This window comes from Protomyctophum parallelum, assembly GCF_964188405.1.
Source record: "Protomyctophum parallelum genome assembly, chromosome: 10".
Classification (NCBI taxonomy): domain Eukaryota; kingdom Metazoa; phylum Chordata; class Actinopteri; order Myctophiformes; family Myctophidae; genus Protomyctophum; species Protomyctophum parallelum.
Genome location: NC_139704.1, coordinates 5,605,390 through 5,627,039, shown reverse-complemented (window position 1 = coordinate 5,627,039; position 21,650 = coordinate 5,605,390). Strand labels below are relative to the sequence as shown.

Genomic DNA, 21,650 nt, shown 5'->3' with positions numbered 1-21,650 from the left:
GGCATTGTGACTGGGAAGACTGTGGGGGGGGCTAATGAATTGTGGTTTACATAGAAGTCAGTCAATTGGGTTTGTGGGGTGGGGGGGCTTAGGGCGGAGGGGGCTAAGCCTCCACCAGCGGGGGCTAAAGCCACCCTAGTCCCCCCCAAACAAACAAACAAACAAAAACAAACTTAACAAACAAACTTGCTCCTGGAACAGTGTGGATGTGTCTTTCTCTCAATTGGTTCAAATTTGTATTTTGCATTCTGTTTACTAAAAGTTAGAGAGAGCCCTGTTACTGAACAAACACTAATATGTGGGAACAGTCTTAACTGTTCTGGGAATAGTTATTGTGCTTAATATAAACAAAGAACAGGAAAGGTTCATCTCTTGGTTGTCGTCCCTCAGGTCCAGCAGTGGATGACGCCGGGCCTCTCCCCTACCCTCCCCTGGCCTCCTCCCTCCCGCTGCCTCACATGATGGCCCTGATCATGTCCCAGCTGCAGCCCGTCTTCGAGGGCTTCAACCGCACCCTGGAGGCCCTCACCAGGCAGGTGGGCGACCTGTCCCGAGACGTGGCCCACATCAGAAGCACCCATCATCATCAGGGGTATGCATGGGCTCTCACAGTAGTTCCATTTAGAATCGCCCCTAATCACAGTTATTTGAGACGATCGCAATTGTTTTCTTTTGCATAATCGTTCAATCGTTCAATCGTTTGAAATGTGTGTCGAGAAATAACGTTGAAGGTTTTTCAAAAATAGCAGAACTAGAAGATTTGTTTGTACAAGCTATTTCTGCAATTTATTAATTAAATGTATTATTTATTATGCCAGTAATATAATATTAATATTATAGTACTATAATAATTATGTAATATTTGTATGTACCATAGTCGTTATCTGCCCCTGTCGAATCTATGATTATCCCATTCTGACCGGGCACCCATTTTGGTGTTAGCATCATGTTATGCTTTATCTATTGAAAAATAGCAGATCTACAAGCTCATATCGCGCCACCGAGTGGCGATACGAGCTTGTAGGTCTGCTATTTTTTGAAAAATCGAAGAACGACTGACATTTTTAGAATCTGATCTCAGGTCAGAATGGGTTCATCAGACCAGTGTGTGTCCGGCGGAAACCTCGTATGAATCTGATCTCAGGTCAGAATGGGTTAATATTATAGTACTATAATAATTATGTCATATTTGTATGTACCATAATCGTTATCTGCCCCTGTCAAATCTATGATTATGAAGCTAAAAAGTCCAAACAGAAGTTACGTTTTCATAATTTTATTATTATTATGTATTAATCGTCAACCTCAACTCTGGCATGGTGACAGCCCTGATCAGGGGTTGGACGTCCGCAGGGATGACGACATGGCCGGGGGAGGAGGAGGAGGAGGACATGCCATGGAGACGGAGGGGTGGGTCAACGCCAAGCTGGACGAGATCCACAGCGAGATCAACGAGGTGGGCCGGAGGATGCACTCCCAGCATGCCATGCTGCACTACAACCTGACCGTCTTCAAGACGGAGGTGGACCTGAAGCTCAAGCGGAACCACAAGCTGCTGCAGGTCAGCGATAAAGTCTCTCGACTATTCAGTATTTAAGTCCGACGTCATTTTGTAGTGCTACGTTACGTCCGGGTCCAAGTGGCACCAGCTCCCGTCCGCATCCCATTGTAAATAGAATATCTAAACGCGTGAATCTTTTTACAGTGACGTTATTTTTCAGAAAGGAAGCCATAGAGGGTTAAAATGGGTCTTAATGCTTCCAACTCGAGTGGAATTATTAATGTTTTGTACAAGTGTCCATGACAACAAAAATATATGATGTGGAGACAATAAAGACTATTATTATCATTATTATTGAAGGTGGCAACAGTCCATTTGATCTGTAAAATATTTCTGGGGTATATTTAGAATATGTGCAGGCTTGAGTATGTTGAATCTAGTTTGCATTATGAGGATTTATTTGACACAATAAAATAAAATGGCGATAGTATTCCATGTGGGACAGACGGCCTGTCACTGTCAGATTTGGGAGAGCAGCGCAGCTTTGTTGTTGCGGAGAAAGCGGTAAAATTAGACTTTCGTGGTTGTTTTCGTCTCAGATTTAGTCCGACGGAGCGTCACAGTATAACTCCATGGGGACACAAAAGCGACACAAAAGTAGGACCCGGAAGTATCTCAGGAGGGGGCGCTCACGTCACAGCTAAAATACTGAATTGTTGATTTTGACAGCACAGTTTGGGTGCTTTAGTTCGTAGTCCTTTGAATAAAATTCCATTTCATGTTAGTCATATGTCTTTCTTTGTCATATGTTACTATAGTCACCTGAAATGTTTTACTTTTAGTCTATGGTTTTAGTTGACTAAATATCGTAAGATTTGAAAATGAAAATCACCGATAGAATATGCATAGGCCTACAAGCGCAAGCTGCGCAATACATCAGCTATATATATAGGCTATAATCTTTGTATGTGTTGACCAATGTTGGGCACATATACAGCCTACATATTTTTGAATATTGATTCAGCATGAAGACTAAAGCATTGTAAATACATCCCTGTAAGTCAGGGTTTGATTGATTGATTGAAATATTTATTAACAGTTTGTGGAATTACAGTACATTTCAAGCACAAACTCAATACAAAGACTGTTAACTGTGAGTGGACGACCCAATTAAGCATTACACTTGAGGGTCCACCTTGTTCAATTCATCAAAACATTTAGAGACATACAAATAGACATTTCTATGTAGTTAAAGAACAGAACAGGAATTCATCATATAGGAAGCAAAAAGGCAAAAGATACATATACAGTGAGGGGAAAGGGGGGGGGGGGGGGGGCGGTGGGGGGATTCAGATTTTACAGAGGCCAGTTTCGAATTGCAGCCGTCCGTAGGTGCCCTTTGAGAGCGGTTTTGAAGGAGTCAAGGGATTCACATGTCTTAATGACTGTTGGTAGGGCGTTCCACATTTTGGTGGCATATAGGAGCGAAAATAATTTAGTCCCTTGTTTGTGCCGAATCTGGGTTGTACATGGTTTGTTGCACTCCCTCTGGTGTTGTGGGTGTGGACTTCGTTTACATTAAGGAAGTATTTAGACAGGTACATGGGTATCTTAGTGGTGTATCGAATCTTGTGGACCAGACCCATTGCAAGATGCTGTACTCTGTCGTCGACCCTAAGCCATCCCAGCCTGTCAAAGTGGGCAGGGGTGAGGTGGGTTCGGGGGGTGAGGCCAAGTAGGAGCCTGACCAGTTTGTTTTGGGAGGTCTGGAGCCTTGTTTTCAGGGCCTTTGAGGTGCTGTGGTACCAAGAGGTGGATGCATAGTCAAAGAAACCTTGTACGAGGGCTCCTGTTAAGGTCTTCAAGGTGTTTTTGTTGACCAGTGAGGAGATCCTGTAAAGGAATCTTGTTCTTTGATTGACTTTTTTGATTACGTTGGTGGCCATTTTATCACCGGTGGTGAACAAAGACAATAATTATGGATCTGACACAATTCAAATTAATATTATCTCACAATCATAATAATTGTTTTAGCAATACGACCTTTAACCCCACTGTGAGGTCACCTGTGGTTTTGCAGTCCCAGATAAGAAGTCTGAGCCACTGGCTCTCAACGATGGGGTCTGGTGACACCTAGTGGTCCTTGGGGGGATATAAATGCACTCCCATGACTCTCACTTACAGTTAAACTAACACCAGAGATAAGAAAAGAAAACATCAAATGGGGGTCCTTGACATTAATAAGGTTGAGGTTCAATGGACTACTAACACTATAGCTCTATTTCCAATATCCACATCATCATATCTGTTCTAAACTCTTGTGGCCAGTGGTGTAAAGTAACTTAACTAAGTACATTTACAGTACAACTTTCGTTCGTTTTTTTACCCCTCTATCACACGGAACTATGTTTTTGTGTCCATATCACTACGCCCAAAAAATAGTTCCATATGATAGAGAGGTCAAAGTTGAACGAAGGTTGCACAAATATTTTTCCAATAGGTCAACAATACAAATGACGTTAGTTTTGTGAATTAATTTACTTTTAATGCGTGGCCCCCTGTGCCCCCCACAAAATGACCGGAACTACTTAATATTTCACCAAAACCAGAGCAGAACTCCCACCACGGGACTCAGGCAATCAATTAATACAGTTGCAACTACTATAATAACTATCCCTTTATTAGGTACATTTTGATACCAATAATTTTAGTAGAGTACATTTTGAATTCCGGACTTTCCAACAGAATATTGCTACATGATTTGATTGATTTACTATACAGTAAGTAAAAATCACTGCTCGTGGTGAACTGTATGTTGTGTTTCCCACTTCCCACTAGGCTAACCTCCATGTTGTGTTCCCACTAGGCTAACCTCCATGTTGTGTTCCCACTAGGCTAACCTTCATGTTGTGTTCCCACTAGGCTAACCTCCATGTTGTGTTCCCACTAGGCTAACCTTCATGTTGTGTTCCCACTAGGCTAACCTCCATGTTGTGTTCATGTTGTGTTCCCACTAGGCTAACCTCCATGTTGTGTTCATGTTGTGTTCCCACTAGGCTAACCTTCATGTTGTGTTCATGTTGTGTTCCCACTAGGCTAACCTCCATGTTGTGTTCCCACTAGGCTAACCTCCATGTTGTGTTCCCACTAGGCTAACCTCCATGTTGTGTTCCCACTAGGCTAACCTCCATGTTGTGTTCATGTTGTGTTCCCACTAGGCTAACCTCCATGCTGTGTTCCCACTAGGCTAACCTCCATGTTGTGTTCCCACTAGGCTAACCTCCATGTTGTGTTCCCACTAGGCTAACCTCCATGTTGTGTTCATGTTGTGTTCCCACTAGGCTAACCTCCATGTTGTGTTCCCACTAGGCTAACCTCCATGTTGTGTTCATGTTGTGTTCCCACTAGGCTAACCTCCATGCTGTGTTCCCACTAGGCTAACCTTCATGTTGTGTTCCCACTAGGCTAACCTCCATGTTGTGTTCCCACTAGGCTAACCTCCATGTTGTGTTCATGTTGTGTTCCCACTAGGCTAACCTCCATGTTGTGTTCCCACTAGGCTAACCTTCATGTTGTGTTCCCACTAGGCTAACCTCCATGTTGTGTTCCCACTAGGCTAACCTCCATGTTGTGTTCCCACTAGGCTAACCTTCATGTTGTGTTCCCACTAGGCTAACCTTCATGTTGTGTTCCCACTAGGCTAACCTCCATGTTGTGTTCCCACTAGGCTAACCTTCATGTTGTGTTCCCACTAGGCTAACCTCCATGTTGTGTTCATGTTGTGTTCATGTTGTGTTCCCACTAGGCTAACCTCCATGTTGTGTTCATGTTGTGTTCATGTTGTGTTCCCACTAGGCTAACCTCCATGTTGTGTTCATGTTGTGTTCATGTTGTGTTCCCACTAGGCTAACCTCCATGTTGTGTTCATGTTGTGTTCATGTTGTGTTCCCACTAGGCTAACCTCCATGTTGTGTTCATGTTGTGTTCATGTTGTGTTCCCACTAGGCTAACCTTCATGTTGTGTTCCCACTAGGCTAACCTCCATGTTGTGTTCCCACTAGGCTAACCTCCATGTTGTGTTCCCACTAGGCTAACCTCCATGTTGTGTTCATGTTGTGTTCCCACTAGGCTAACCTCCATGTTGTGTTCATGTTGTGTTCCCACTAGGCTAACCTCCATGTTGTGTTCATGTTGTGTTCCCACTAGGCTAACCTCCATGTTGTGTTCCCACTAGGCTAACCTCCATGTTGTGTTCATGTTGTGTTCCCACTAGGCTAACCTCCATGTTGTGTTCATGTTGTGTTCCCACTAGGCTAACCTCCATGTTGTGTTCCCACTAGGCTAACCTCCATGTTGTGTTCATGTTGTGTTCCCACTAGGCTAACCTCCATGCTGTGTTCCCACTAGGCTAACCTCCATGTTGTGTTCCCAACCTCCATGTTGTGTTCCCACTAGGCTAACCTCCATGTTGTGTTCATGTTGTGTTCCCACTAGGCTAACCTCCATGTTGTGTTCCCACTAGGCTAACCTCCATGTTGTGTTCATGTTGTGTTCCCACTAGGCTAACCTCCATGCTGTGTTCCCACTAGGCTAACCTTCATGTTGTGTTCCCACTAGGCTAACCTCCATGTTGTGTTCCCACTAGGCTAACCTCCATGTTGTGTTCATGTTGTGTTCCCACTAGGCTAACCTCCATGTTGTGTTCCCACTAGGCTAACCTTCATGTTGTGTTCCCACTAGGCTAACCTTCATGTTGTGTTCCCACTAGGCTAACCTTCATGTTGTGTTCCCACTAGGCTAACCTCCATGTTGTGTTCCCACTAGGCTAACCTCCATGTTGTGTTCCCACTAGGCTAACCTCCATGTTGTGTTCCCACTAGGCTAACCTTCATGTTGTGTTCCCACTAGGCTAACCTTCATGTTGTGTTCCCACTAGGCTAACCTTCATGTTGTGTTCCCACTAGGCTAACCTCCATGTTGTGTTCCCACTAGGCTAACCTTCATGTTGTGTTCCCACTAGGCTAACCTCCATGTTGTGTTCCCACTAGGCTAACCTCCATGTTGTGTTCATGTTGTGTTCCCACTAGGCTAACCTCCATGTTGTGTTCATGTTGTGTTCCCACTAGGCTAACCTTCATGTTGTGTTCATGTTGTGTTCCCACTAGGCTAACCTTCATGTTGTGTTCATGTTGTGTTCCCACTAGGCTAACCTCCATGTTGTGTTCATGTTGTGTTCCCACTAGGCTAACCTCCATGTTGTGTTCATGTTGTGTTCCCACTAGGCTAACCTTCATGTTGTGTTCATGTTGTGTTCCCACTAGGCTAACCTTCATGTTGTGTTCATGTTGTGTTCCCACTAGGCTAACCTCCATGTTGTGTTCCCACTAGGCTAACCTTCATGTTGTGTTCATGTTGTGTTCCCACTAGGCTAACCTTCATGTTGTGTTCCCACTAGGCTAACCTTCATGTTGTGTTCATGTTGTGTTCCCACTAGGCTAACCTTCATGTTGTGTTCCCACTAGGCTAACCTCCATGTTGTGTTCCCACTAGGCTAACCTTCATGTTGTGTTCATGTTGTGTTCCCACTAGGCTAACCTCCATGTTGTGTTCATGTTGTGTTCCCACTAGGCTAACCTCCATGTTGTGTTCCCACTAGGCTAACCTTCATGTTGTGTTCCCACTAGGCTAACCTCCATGTTGTGTTCATGTTGTGTTCCCACTAGGCTAACCTTCATGTTGTGTTCATGTTGTGTTCCCACTAGGCTAACCTTCATGTTGTGTTCCCACTAGGCTAACCTTCATGTTGTGTTCCCACTAGGCTAACCTTCATGTTGTGTTCATGTTGTGTTCCCACTAGGCTAACCTCCATGTTGTGTTCCCACTAGGCTAACCTTCATGTTGTGTTCCCACTAGGCTAACCTTCATGTTGTGTTCCCACTAGGCTAACCTCCATGTTGTGTTCATGTTGTGTTCCCACTAGGCTAACCTTCATGTTGTGTTCCCACTAGGCTAACCTTCATGTTGTGTTCCCACTAGGCTAACCTCCATGTTGTGTTTCCACTAGGCTAACCTTCATGTTGTGTTTCCACTAGGCTAACCTTCATGTTGTGTTCCCACTAGGCTAACCTCCATGTTGTGTTCCCACTAGGCTAACCTCCATGTTGTGTTCCCACTAGGCTAACCTTCATGTTGTGTTCCCACTAGGCTAACCTTCATGTTGTGTTCCCACTAGGCTAACCTTCATGTTGTGTTCCCACTAGGCTAACCTCCATGTTGTGTTCATGTTGTGTTCCCACTAGGCTAACCTTCATGTTGTGTTCCCACTAGGCTAACCTTCATGTTGTGTTCCCACTAGGCTAACCTCCATGTTGTGTTTCCACTAGGCTAACCTTCATGTTGTGTTCCCACTAGGCTAACCTCCATGTTGTGTTCCCACTAGGCTAACCTCCATGTTGTGTTCCCACTAGGCTAACCTCCATGTTGTGTTCCCACTAGGCTAACCTCCATGTTGTGTTCCCACTAGGCTAACCTCCATGTTGTGTTCCCACTAGGCTAACCTCCATGCTGTGTTCCCACTAGGCTAACCTCCATGTTGTGTTCCCACTAGGCTAACCTCCATGTTGTGTTCCCACTAGGCTAACCTTCATGTTGTGTTCCCACTAGGCTAACCTCCATGTTGTGTTCCCACTAGGCTAACCTCCATGTTGTGTTCCCACTAGGCTAACCTCCATGTTGTGTTCCCACTAGGCTAACCTCCATGTTGTGTTCCCACTAGGCTAACCTCCATGTTGTGTTCCCACTAGGCTAACCTCCATGTTGTGTTCATGTTGTGTTCCCACTAGGCTAACCTCCATGTTGTGTCCATGTTGTGTTCCCACTAGGCTAACCTCCATGTTGTGTTCCCACTAGGCTAACCTCCATGTTGTGTTCATGTTGTGTTCCCACTAGGCTAACCTCCATGTTGTGTTCATGTTGTGTTCCCACTAGGCTAACCTCCATGTTGTGTTCATGTTGTGTTCCCACTAGGCTAACCTCCATGTTGTGTTCCCACTAGGCTAACCTCCATGTTGTGTTCCCACTAGGCTAACCTTCATGTTGTGTTCCCACTAGGCTAACCTCCATGTTGTGTTCCCACTAGGCTAACCTCCATGTTGTGTTCATGTTGTGTTCCCACTAGGCTAACCTCCATGTTGTGTCCATGTTGTGTTCCCACTAGGCTAACCTCCATGTTGTGTTCCCACTAGGCTAACCTCCATGTTGTGTTCATGTTGTGTTCCCACTAGGCTAACCTCCATGTTGTGTTCATGTTGTGTTCCCACTAGGCTAACCTCCATGTTGTGTTCATGTTGTGTTCCCACTAGGCTAACCTCCATGTTGTGTTCATGTTGTGTTCCCACTAGGCTAACCTCCATGTTGTGTTCCCACTAGGCTAACCTTCATGTTGTGTTCCCACTAGGCTAACCTCCATGTTGTGTTCCCACTAGGCTAACCTTCATGTTGTGTTCCCACTAGGCTAACCTCCATGTTGTGTTCCCACTAGGCTAACCTCCATGTTGTGTTCCCACTAGGCTAACCTCCAGGTCATGAACGCCACCATGGCTGAGATGAGGCTGGACCAGGAGCAGCTAGCCGAGGATCTCCAGGCAGGAAGAGTAACCCCACCCCCGCCCTCCCTAACGCACCCCCACGTCCCCCAGGAGCAAACCCACACAGACCATCTACCACCCATGAATCTGACCACGGTGTGGACGGCCATCGAGCGTCTGAACGACAAAGTGGTCAACAACACTGTGAAGGTGGATACAAGATTTTACTTTCTTTTTTCTGCAATTAGGAGCCTTTTATGCTGACGACTAGTTGCCAATAAGAGTTGGAATAAAAGATGGACATACCAAACTATTATACAAAACAAAACGAAGCGTTTATACCAAACTAAACACATTTTAAATGAGGGCAATCATTTTGAATGTGCCAGAGCCTATCTACCTAATTTCTGAATTTATTTTAAAGTTCTTTAATTTGTTTTTAAATCACTTCACGGCCTAGTCTCACCGTGTTATCTTTTGGGAAGTATTCCACCCCTATATCCCAGTTAGAGCTCTGAGGTGTTTGCTTATTGTCTCCCCAGGCGGAGGCTTGGGGAGAGACTACTAACGCATTGTCCCATTACGGTGAAACACATTCCCACTAGCCTGAGGAAGAAATGCCACTTGACATTTTTTCAGCCTCACGCTATAACAGGCCCAGTCGCAACTTTACCTATAACTGCACTGATCTGCATTCAACTTTGTATGCACACTCCCTAGAGGCCAAGCCAAGGAAAACATCTGGCCTGCCTTTCATAGCGCCACCAGGAGGCCAACTTAAATCCTCTGGGTGCATATTGTTGGTCCGGCGTCCTAACAGTCCGACACGCAATAGTCTGTCACCCTACTCTAACCCTAACCTAACCCTAACAGTAACTGCACACGGAAGCCACAGGTGAGTGTTAACCGGCCACGTATGTCAGAGCCACCGGTGAGTCTTAACTGGTCACGTATATGTATGTCGGGGCCACTATTGGTACGTCCTATACTACTGTACGTCAGAATAACATATGGCCCCCAATAATGTGTTGTCCTGCATGTTCCAGGTGGACGGGCTGGTGGAGGACTTGGACACGACGTCTGGGGACGTGACGGAGGTGAGGTCCATGCTGGTGGGCCTGGAGGAGCGGATCGCCCAGACCGGGAGGAACAGTCAGATCCAGTTCATGGAGACAGGTCTGGAGGTGGAAGCCGCCAAGGTCACCGTTATGAACCGATTCAACGAGCTGGCAGGGAACGCAAGTGAACAGGTACACACTTTTGAATATTTATTTATTTATTTGACAGGGACAGCACTCATTAATCAACATGTCAGTTTTCACATCAATGTAAATGGGCTAGAGTTAGCCAAAGCTAAATTTCATCTGTAGTCCCTGGGCAGGCTCTTAAAAAGTAAGTGATAAAATAAAGATACAATACAATACAATACAATACAATACAATACAATACAATACAATACAATACAATACAATACAATACAGATCAACATGGTACAGGGGACAGAACAACTGCAAAGTGAAATGAGAAATGACACCGAATACTAATTAGTTACTAATAGTTACTCATGATTACAGATTTGAGTTGTTTTTAGCCACCTTTTCAGGTTGAATTTGAAGGTCAGATAGTTGGAAGTCTCTCTTACTTCTGTGGGGAGACTGTTCCAGCAACAGCAATACAATTAGCCCTTCACAAAATCCCACCCCAAAAAGCGATTGTTCAATGCCAGTCCAGATAGTTTAGCAACGGTTGCTATGCAGGTCAAGCTTTCTTTGCTGCTAACGTGCCTATTGGACAATGATGGGTTGGGGAGGGACTTAATGAAGTGGAAGTAGTGAAGTGATGTCCTTGACATACAGTAAAAAGGTTTTGGGCGCCGCTGATATATACTGTACTTTATATAATGTATATATGTATTATATATGTATTTATATATACTGTCTTTCCAGAAGACTGTTAAGCTTGGTAGAATCGGCTTCAGGTCTTGACGGTGTCTTTTTATCCGACCTCTCCTCTCTCAGAACCGCCGTCTGGCGATGCTGGACGAGGACGTGGACGACCTGTACTCCCTGCTGTACAAGAACACCACGTCGGACTGCGACTGCAGGGCGCTGCACTCCGACATGGCCCTGCTACAGGTAGGCCTGGCCAACGTCACGGAGCTGGCCAACGACAACCGCCTGGCCCTGGAAGGGGGCGGAGCCGACATGGGCGCGGCGGGCCACTGGGAGGACATGGGCGCCTGGCAGCCGCTGATGGAGGATCTGCAGCAGGGACTCCGTCAGGTGAGTGAGATTGTGTGGAGCAGTGGTTTCCTCCAAGTCAGAATTTGTTAATATACCGGTGGCTAGTTTAAAAAAAATTGTGCAACTGGATTATTTGTTTAAACATTTTGCTCACACATCTTGTACGGAGGTCCCTGGCACAAAATATTCTCAGATGGCCAAATACATTCATTTGGGGGTCCTTGACATGAAAACAAATGAGAGGCATTTGTGTCTGACTGTAGAGGGACAGGTGACTGAATAAGAGTCACCCATATATTGGCCAAACCAATACATTCCATACATTATTTGACTTTTTGACCGATTCTTTTTGACCGATTCTTTGCCACCAAGGTGTCCCTATTTTGGGCATTTGATTACAGGAAAAGTATATATAAACTAAAAGGTTTTTTTTCCACACCTAGTAGTTTTCCATTTAGCTCTTAGTGAACTACAATAGCGTTGTCCTCACATTCCACAGGTGAAGGACTCCCTGGCCTTCGAGCAGGAGAGGACCAGGACTCTGAGTGGAGACGTGACCCATCTGGGAGGCTCGTTGGCGGGCAGCGAGGCGGACGTGTCCTCCCTGAGGGACAGCCAGGGCCAGCTGGCGGAGGACATGCGCCGTCTGTCCAGCTCCTTCCAGTCCCTGCTGCAGGTAGGGATGGGACGATGGGATTCATACGAGGTTTCCACTGGACACACACTGGTCTGATGAACCCATTCTGACCTGAGATCAGATTTAAAAAATGTCAGTCGTTCTTCGATTTTTCAAAAATAGCAGACCTACAAGCTCGTATCGCGCCACTCGGTGGCGCGATACGAGCTTGTAGATCTGCTATTTTTCAATAGCTAAAGCATAACATGATGCTGACACCAAAATGGGTGCCCGGTCAGAATGGGTTAAAGAGTGCATTTGATACGCTCTCATTTCACTCTACACAAATCGATTTGCCACAATCGACAGGGATATGGATGCTGGGGGTTCAAGTGGTTATATTAAACAAAATATTTTCATTTTGATTATCGCCTTAATTGTGTTTAATCGCAATTATTTAAAATGAGTCCTTTTCATATCATCCCATCCCTGACTGCAGGATGCCATGAGACACACAGACGTCCTGGAGAGGCTGCTCGGGGAGGAGGTGCTGGAGTTCCTGGACCGGCCCCTCCAGGACCAGGAGGACCGGCTGGCCGACCTGCACGACAAGCTGCTGGGAGGTAAAGAGAAGCTGTGGGTGGTAGCAGACTGCTGGGGGAGACAGAGGTAAAGAGAAGCTGTGGGTGGTAGCAGACTGCTGGGGGAGACAGAGGTAAAGAGAAGCTGTGGGTGGTAGCAGACTGCTGGGGGAGACAGAGGTAAAGAGAAGCTGTGGGTGGTAGCAGACTGCTGGGGGAGACAGAGGTAAAGAGAAGCTGTGAATGGTAGCAGACTGCTGGGGGAGACAGAGGTAAAGAGAAGCTGTGGATGGTAGCAGACTGCTGGGGGAGACAGAGGTAAAGGGAAGCTGTGGATGGTAGCAGACTGCTGGGGGAGACAGAGGTAAAGAGAAGCTGTGGATGGTAGCAGACTGCTGGGGGAGACAGAGGTAAAGAGAAGCTGTGGGTGGTAGCAGACTGCTGGGGGAGACATGGGTAAAGAGAAGCTGTGGGTGGTAGCAGACTGCTGGGGGAGACATGGGTAAAGAGAAGCTGTGGATGGTTGCAGACTGCTGGGGGAGACAGAGGTAAAGAGAAGCTGTGGGTGGTAGCAGACTGCTGGGGGAGACATGGGTAAAGAGAAGTTGTGGGTGGTAGCAGACTGCTGGGGGAGACATGGGTAAAGAGAAGCTGTGGATGGTAGCAGACTGCTGGGGGAGACAGAGGTAAAGGGAAGCTGTGGATGGTAGCAGACTGCTGGGGGAGACAGAGGTAAAGAGAAGCTGTGGATGGTAGCAGACTGCTGGGGGAGACAGAGGTAAAGAGAAGCTGTGGATGGTAGCAGACTGCTGGGGGAGACAGAGGTAAAGAGAAGCTGTGGATGGTAGCAGACTGCTGGGGGAGACAGAGGTAAAGAGAAGCTGTGGGTGGTAGCAGACTGCTGGGGGAGACAGAGGTAAAGAGAAGCTGTGGATGGTAGCAGACTGCTGGGGGAGACAGAGGTAAAGAGAAGCTGTGGATGGTAGCAGACTGCTGGGGGAGACAGAGGTAAAGAGAAGCTGTGGATGGTAGCAGACTGCTGGGGGAGACAGAGGTAAAGAGAAGCTGTGGATGGTAGCAGACTGCTGGGGGAGACAGAGGTAAAGAGAAGCTGTGGATGGTAGCAGACTGCTGGGGGAGACAGAGGTAAAGAGAAGCTGTGGATGGTAGCAGACTGCTGGGGGAGACAGAGGTAAAGAGAAGCTGTGGGTGGTAGCAGACTGCTGGGGGAGACAGAGGTACAGAGAAGCTGTGGGTGGTAGCAGACTGCTGGGGGAGACAGAGGTAAAGAGAAGCTGTGGATGGTAGCAGACTGCTGGGGGAGACAGAGGTACAGAGAAGCTGTGGGTGGTAGCAGACTGCTGGGGGAGACAGAGGTAAAGAGAAGCTGTGGATGGTAGCAGACTGCTGGGGGAGACATGGGTAAAGAGGGAGGATTTTACGAGAGATATAAGCAACCATGGTCTATGAAAACGAGCCCAAAAGAAGCGACTAATAGGCCACATGAGAACTCAAGTTTTGATGTGTCGTGTACACATCAAAACTATGTGTGTTTTCAGTATTTACGCTAGACGACGCTTGACTCCTTTTCCTTTCTCTGCTCCCCAGGAGGTGTGAGGGAGGATTCACCGGCCGCAGACCAGCCCTCCTCCTGGTACACACCTGATGGCAGCAGAGGAGGATTAGGAGGTCACGCCAGGGAGCGACAGGTCCTTCACCGCGATGGAGAGGAGGTGAATCACCACGACCATGACATTTTACTTGAGGATTCATTTTCAAACTAAAATAATTGCGATCAATCAACAATCTATTTGTGTTCTTGGCATAAAACATGCAGTTGAGCAGATATGAATTACATCAATATAAATGACAACGTAATGACTGACTAGTGACTATCTTTTTATTTTTATTTTTTTAGCTTAAATATATTTTGAAAATGTATGAATATTTTGCAACATGGAAACGATTATTTTGATTATTTTGATCATTGTGATTATGTCGGGTGGAAATGTATGTCCCAAACATATTGAGGAACATACTTTTCAGGATTCAAATTCCAAAATGGCAAAATGTAGTTATGCTACTTTTGATGCTTTTTCGTGTGACACTGTAATGTGATCAAGTGGGCCGTATAACTATAACTAAAAGTTATAATATGGAGAGAAGAGGTTTCTGCCCTGACAGCAACATTATGCTAAAGGTCTCATGATATGCTGTTTTTCAAACATTTAAAGTCTTTATCAGTCTTTAACACGTTTTAAGAAAAATCCACTCCAGTGAGCCATGGCAGGTTTTTTTGTGTTCTGAAGCTTTTCTAGCTGCAATGAGAAAAGGACAAGTGGAAATGAGTCGACTTTGACATCAAAGTGCACACGCCAATCACAGCACTTTTCTGAGCCGAATTATTCCCAGACCAAAGAAACATCCACTGAATGTTTAAAGTTACGTTTTTTTGGGGTGTAATTGACTTGAGAAGAATGTCATGAGACCTTTAATAATTTGCCGACAGGTCTATGGCCGCGTGGACGAGGGCTTCGTGTCGCCGGGCGATGGAGGAGACCTCTGGAACCTGGAGAGGTCTGTGGAGGAGCTGGAGGTCAAGATTCGCCGGCTGGAGGAGAGGCCTTGTTGCTCCGCGATAAACGGCAGCAAGGATAACAGCAAGGACGCAGCGCCCGTGCCACCCAGTGGCAACAAGCTGCAGGCGGAGGTGATGTGGCTGCAGCGGGCCCTGGAGGACCACCTCCGCATCTTCAAGGACGTGTTCAGTAATGCCGACGTGCTGGCGGCCTCGGACGCCATGACGCTGGACCTGGAAGAGCTGTGGGCGCTGCTGCGGAAGAAGAAGAGCAAGGAGTTGGGGAAGAGGCAGAAGAGGAAAGGAGCAGGCGTCGAGAAGAAGGAGGCAGCGACGACGACGACGACGCAGAACCAGCAGGGCTTCAGCAGGAACGGAGGGGGCGGTCCTCGAAGCAAGAGGGAGCAGGACCCACTCCCGGCCCTGGAGCCGCGGGAGTCGTGTGTAACGCGCTGTCGGAATTCCCCGGAGAATACCAAATGTATGGTTCAGTGTGCATAATGGACATCTCGGACAATGTCTTCATTTCAAGGACCCCCCTCCCCCCCACAGTTCCGTATGCAGATTCCCAGAACTCAGGGATCGAGCGTACAAATGGAACCAAATGAATCCGTAAGGGTCCATTTGGTTCCATTTTTACGCTCTCCGAGTTACAGAACTGTAAGGGTCCATTTTGTTCCTAATCCTAACTGTCAATGATTTGAGCTGCGGACCCCCTGGATCCCCTTCAAGGACCCCTGGGGGATCTAGCAGTAGTCTGAGGGGAGGAAAGACACTGCAAGTGAACTCTGTGGAGGCTGGAGGGAGCGATTAGATGGGTATTATTATTATTAATACATTCATAGTCCCAAGATTCAATAATCCGTGTTTTTGTTTAAAATGGAATTGTTGTCTTTACTGAACTACAGTACAGATAACGGATGCAGATCATCTTATAGGCCAGGGGAACTTAATTGTCATCTAGAACTGTCATCATAACTGTCATCATAACTCTTACGCATGAGAGTATTTTGAAGATTGTTCTACTATTATTATTATTATTATTATTACATGTCTCTGTCGGGTCATGTACATACTAGCGTCATGTCCAGGGGGTGTACTTGTACATCAAGCTGCCTCACGCTACAGAAACAGGAGATAGGCTCCTGCCCTTTGGGCCTCATGGCTTGGCAAGGCTACTTACTACTACTCTGTCGGGTGGAAACCTCATTATGTCCAAAACTGTTAGTTTTCAGGATAAAAAGAAAATAGACAAAGTAGCAGATGGACGAGTTCAGGCTCCAGCATGCAGATCTGCTACTTTGATGCTTTTGTATGATCAAGTATTAAAAGCATTAAAAGCGATAGTTCACCCCAAAATGAGTTTCTTTCTATAGTTTCTATCGATTACTCACCCAATGGAGATTATTTTCCCCCCGCATTGCTAATCTAGTAATTTGATGACCACAAAGGAGACTCTTTGTGTCTCCATAGGGAATCACTTCTGGCCATCAAAATAATAGTGGCTTAGGAATGTGACAAAAAAAAAAAAAAAAAATCCATGAATTCAAGTGTCCATGCGGTGAGTAATCAATAGAAAAAAAGTCATTTTGGGCATGAACTATCCCTTCAATTTACAGAAAATAACCCACACAAAAGGTAAAAATATGTCTAGAGTTTTCGGCCCCGACAGCAACTATTTGTGTGACTTAATGGATCATGGCTAGTGTTCATAATATGGACATTTGTACTTCTAAATACCTATTCAGTACCATCTATGGCAGGGCAGGAGCATAGAGTTATAATCTATCTGGAGGGCGGACTGCCCCGCCCCCCAGCTCTTCATTTCAATGAAAGTTGCTCAGCGCCGTTTGGCCTCAATATCGAGGCCAATTGATAGCCAATAGCCAGGGTTTCAAGGCTTCAAGCGCTAGACAGCACGCACGCAAAGTAGCGTTTTAAATGCGGAAGTGATGCTATCCCAGATTTGAGCGCCAAAACGACTGCACCTTCAACGTTCTACCATTCTTTGGCAGGATATGTAATATTGTGCTTCTGGTTTTCACTGCTCGCACAATGTATGGCAATTTTAGACTTGGACACACAATCCTTTTAACTCGGTGTCGCTATTTTTTTTTCTATTTATGCCGAACATTAATTATGTAAATATAAACAAGCTATTGTAGAGGATAAGAATGTTCTGCAAAGAGATGTCACTGTGAGACCATGTGGAACTGAGAAACTATATTATTTGTATGTCAGATTAATAATGGTGCAATTCATACTCCTATTTTAGAGCCGAATAAACTGTGTTCGGCGCTGTAGAGCCTACAATTTGACGTCATTTGAGGTTCGGGGGGGGGGGGGGGGAGGGGGGGGGGGGGGGACCGTCCTAAAGTCGGCTCTTCGGTGCTACTGAAAATTTCTGACGAGCCGAAATCATTTCGGCACTACAGCGGTGAAACAGCGGTAAAATAGGAGTATGAATCGGCCCTTACAGTGAACAACGTTATTCTTTGTATGTCAGAATAATAATGGTGCACAGCTTGGAGTGAACGCAGGTCATTGGGGGGTGATTTTTGCTATTTTAAGCCACATTAACCCCCCGGAGTATTTACTTTTGCACATATTAAATTACAGGCGAAGAATATCCCCAATCATAGACCTAGATATAATGTGCTTACTTTATAGATGTCCTATGTACGCTGGGCTGGCATTGCGATGACAATAGCGTTTTTAGATCGGCTATTTTTACCGTATAGTATTCTGGTGTCTAAAGCATTACTTCTGCACTCTTATAGTCATGGATTGTTGAATGTATCATTGCAAGAGTTTAGTGATCATTCGTCACATTCTCATCCCAACTCGTCAACTGCCTACTATATCTTGGGTCGAATGGCCCAGGTGTCACTTTCCAACACTACGACATGGGATTTTTAGCTTATTTATGATACTTGATGACTATGTCTATGCATTTGATGCATTACCTTGTTTTGTTCTTGTTTACTGTAAATCGCTCTGGATTAAGAGCATCTGCTAAATGCCTAAATTGTAAATTGATTTCTACAGTATAGCAGTATGTTGGGACACTGCTGGCATAGATAGAGGTGCTAGAGGCCATTCACAGCGTTGGAAAGTCACTCCCATGGGGCACTTGCCCGAACGGCCGCGTTTGACGAGTTGGGGTGAGAATTTGTTGGATAATAACGCTGAGTCATTCTTGTGAGTAACCCAGCAAAGCTTAACAGGTATTGTATTTTCCTGATGGTGCTGAGTTCACGGAGTCTTGTTTTGTTTTAGAAAAAGCCCTGAATGAATCCCTGGGGGACATTGGTGTGATTGATATCCTCAACATATCATTTTAAACCTTTATAAGTCTGCTGAACCGAGACTTGCTTTCACTCAGTTACACACATTCACACCTGGGGAATTGAAATATCTTTCTCAGATTCTTCGTCTGACTGACCTCATATCTAAAATAAACATTTTATTGACTCTGAATGTTTTAATTATGATTTCTTATTAGATAATGGTCAGGAGGTGCACGCACATCCCATCCCATTAGATCACATCACCCCCATTTTAGCCACCCTTCACTGGTTACCTGTTATTTATAGAATAGATTTTAAGATTTTACTTTTTACTTTTAAAGCTGTAAATGGTCAGGCTCCCCAGTATGTCTCAGACATGCTGGCTCCCTATAAGCCCACACGTTCACTCAGGTCCTCAGACAAAGCCCTCCTAGAGACCCCCACAGCCCATCTTAGCACAAAAGGTGGCAGGGCATTTGCAATCCGGGCTCCCAAACTATGGAATGCCCTACCTATTCATTTAAGACTTGCTAAATCTGTGTCATGTTTTAAATCCCTTCTAAAAACCCACCTTTACGTTAAGGCTTTCTCTTAATTTTCCTTTTGCATACTCTATTATTGTGTGTATGCTTCTATGTTGTCCACTTATTGATTTCTTGTTGTAGCTGTGACTACGTTGTTAGTTACCCCCCCCCCCCCCCCCCCCACACACACACACACACACACACACACACACACACACACACACGCGCGCGCGCGCGCGCGCACACACACACACACACACACACACACACACACACACACACACACACACACACACACACACACACACACACACACACACACACACACCTCCACCAGTGATGACAATAGTGTAAGACTGAACAGTTCCAAAAGAGAACAGTAGGGGGAGCAAGAGGAGAGGAAGAGAAAAGTGGTGTGAGGGGTTTCATTGTTGTTCTGTTGCAGTGCCTTTACCACGTTGTTTATGACGGAGTAAAAGTTTGTTCTATTAAGTCTCGTTCTTGTGATAGCGCCCAAGTGTTATACTCGTGGCAGGCTGCAGCGGTGCTAAAGAACCAGCCCAAAGGAATATTTGAACTCTGTTTCAACGTCGTCAGGAGGAGGACTTGTGAGTACAGTTTGTACTTGTCTAGCGAAATTAGCAACACTAGGTAGGCTACTCCGCAGCAATTAAGTTTGCCGGCTGAAAAAGGAAAGAAAGAAAGAAAGAGATAATAAGAAAGAACAAAGAAGTGTGGTATATGGAAATCACAATTCACATTAATATAGCTTAAATAACTGTTTTAAATTGTCTCTCTTCAAATGAGAGACCACTTTTCAACCTATTTTCATATAATAGGTCCTCACTAATAATCATGAAAAAATGGCACGATTTTTTCCTACTCAGTCTGAGGAGGGCATGTGTATGTGTATAAGCCTGTATGGGTGTCGGCGTGTGTGTGTCAGAGTGTGTGTGTGTGTGTGTGTGTGTGTGTGTGTGTGTGTGTGTGTGTGTGTGTGTGTGTGTATCTCAAACCCTAATATCACCCAGATGTTACTGATCGACCAGGCCTTTGCCCTGAGCTTTCCTGCCCCCCTTGACCTGTATGACCCAGGCCTGGACAGGGTTGCATTGCTTAGCTCTCCCCTTAGGCTTAGCACTCAATGCTCATGGGTCACTATTGAACCTAACATGCATAAGACTTAAAACACCTAAACACCAACTCCTATTATTGCAATGTGAAATACATGACATATCATACCATTGTGATGTGGTTGTAAATACAGGTGTACTAAATGTGTATTAATAGAACAGGGGTCCTCAACTAGAAATGCTGAGGATCCACAAATAATCTTTGAATAAAACCATGGTCCAGTCTCATGCGCACGCAAATAAAATTGCGGGTCGCGGGCCACGTGGGCCCCATGGGGTGGGGCTGCCCCCCTCGCCCCCCACCCCTAGAAACAACTATGCCTGTTTAGTACAGTCAAACCAAGCTATACAAACCGGGTCCCATCCCAACCAACACTGGGGTGGCAGAGTATGAAAATATATTTTTTCACTTTGACAAATATTCATTATTCACACCTCCAAAAATTTTGTTCATTCAACTGAATGTGTGAATGTGTCACTGCTAGTGAGCCAGTCAGCGCAACATTGTCATCATGACATGCCGGCCCATAATACACACATTCAGAGTGTTAATTGCGTTTCTCTGCATTGATCGAATACAACAGATAATTCAACTCTTTTTTTTTTTTTTATGTTTTTTTGTGGCTTTCGCCTTTATTTGATATGTTTTATGGAGGGACAGACAGTAGGCTGACAGGAAATAGGGAGAGAGATGGGGGGTCACTCCCGCTGAGCCACGGCCCAGGCCTTTTCTCTTTATTCTATCATTTCTCCAGGGTCCGCAGAGAGGTGTGCCGCGGTCCGGTCGTGGACCGCGGTCCGCCTGTTGAGGACCACTGCCATAGAACATAGTAAGACATATTCAAGGCTTTGTTCTCTTCACTAAGGGGGAAGGGCGGTGGTTCCTGAACGTATCACCTGTATGCCCAATTTGAGCTGACACACATGTTTCTTGAGTTCACTCCAGTTACCCTGGGTAAACATGGTAACTTTGCTTTGTCTTGCATAGCCAAAATCTGTGTGGCCTACTACTGTCTTACAAATATGCCTAATGTCTGGGCTCCAATATACTACAACGGTTTCTGAACTGCCCACAGCCGTCCTATGAGATACAGACCGAGTATAAAAAAATTGCGCCATTTCTTCATGATTATTAGTGAGGACCTATTATATGAAGATGGGTTGAAAAGTGGTGAAGTGGTCCTTTAACTTCTGCTCTGACCAACGCCTAGTTGGGACAGCTACAAGAGAGACTTTAGGAGGGAGTCCCTCTGAAAGTCTCTCCTGCAGCTGTCTTTAAGACAGCTGCAGGAGAGACAGTCTTCTCTCTTGTTAGTAAATATACTTCAGAAGGAAACAAAAGAATCAGACCAGTTTGAAGTGAGTGGTGCAACAGCGCCACTTGTTGGTACCCTAAACAGAATCCTAAACATAGAGTGGGGAGTGACCATAGACTGTAAAAAATATGGACAAAGCGTTCCCCGGATCTAACATGGACGTAAAATGAAGCCTGTTATTCCTGCACTGTAAGTCGCCATCTTTCTAGATCCGTTTGGGCCCAGCTGGCCATTGGCTGGCTCCGTTTGGGCCCAGCTGGCCATTGGCTGCCCAGACAACGA

The 21,650-nt window shown here is 45.6% G+C and overlaps 1 protein-coding gene across 1 annotated transcript in view; it reads left to right on the top strand.

Annotated features, from left to right (window-relative positions):
- Positions 1-17,428, top strand: part of mmrn2a (multimerin 2a) — a gene marked incomplete at its 5' end in the record, with an annotated part of 50,997 nt that extends 33,569 nt beyond the window's left edge. The window contains 9 exons of the mRNA XM_083774291.1: positions 391-592; positions 1,327-1,561; positions 9,070-9,297; positions 10,134-10,337; positions 11,106-11,369; positions 11,830-12,006; positions 12,446-12,569; positions 14,136-14,260; positions 15,037-17,428. Of these exons, the coding sequence (XP_083630417.1) occupies positions 391-592; positions 1,327-1,561; positions 9,070-9,297; positions 10,134-10,337; positions 11,106-11,369; positions 11,830-12,006; positions 12,446-12,569; positions 14,136-14,260; positions 15,037-15,606 (2,129 nt within the window). The 3' untranslated portion in view covers positions 15,607-17,428. The remainder of the gene's footprint in view (positions 1-390; positions 593-1,326; positions 1,562-9,069; positions 9,298-10,133; positions 10,338-11,105; positions 11,370-11,829; positions 12,007-12,445; positions 12,570-14,135; positions 14,261-15,036) is intronic.
- Positions 17,429-21,650: the final 4,222 nt, after the last annotated feature.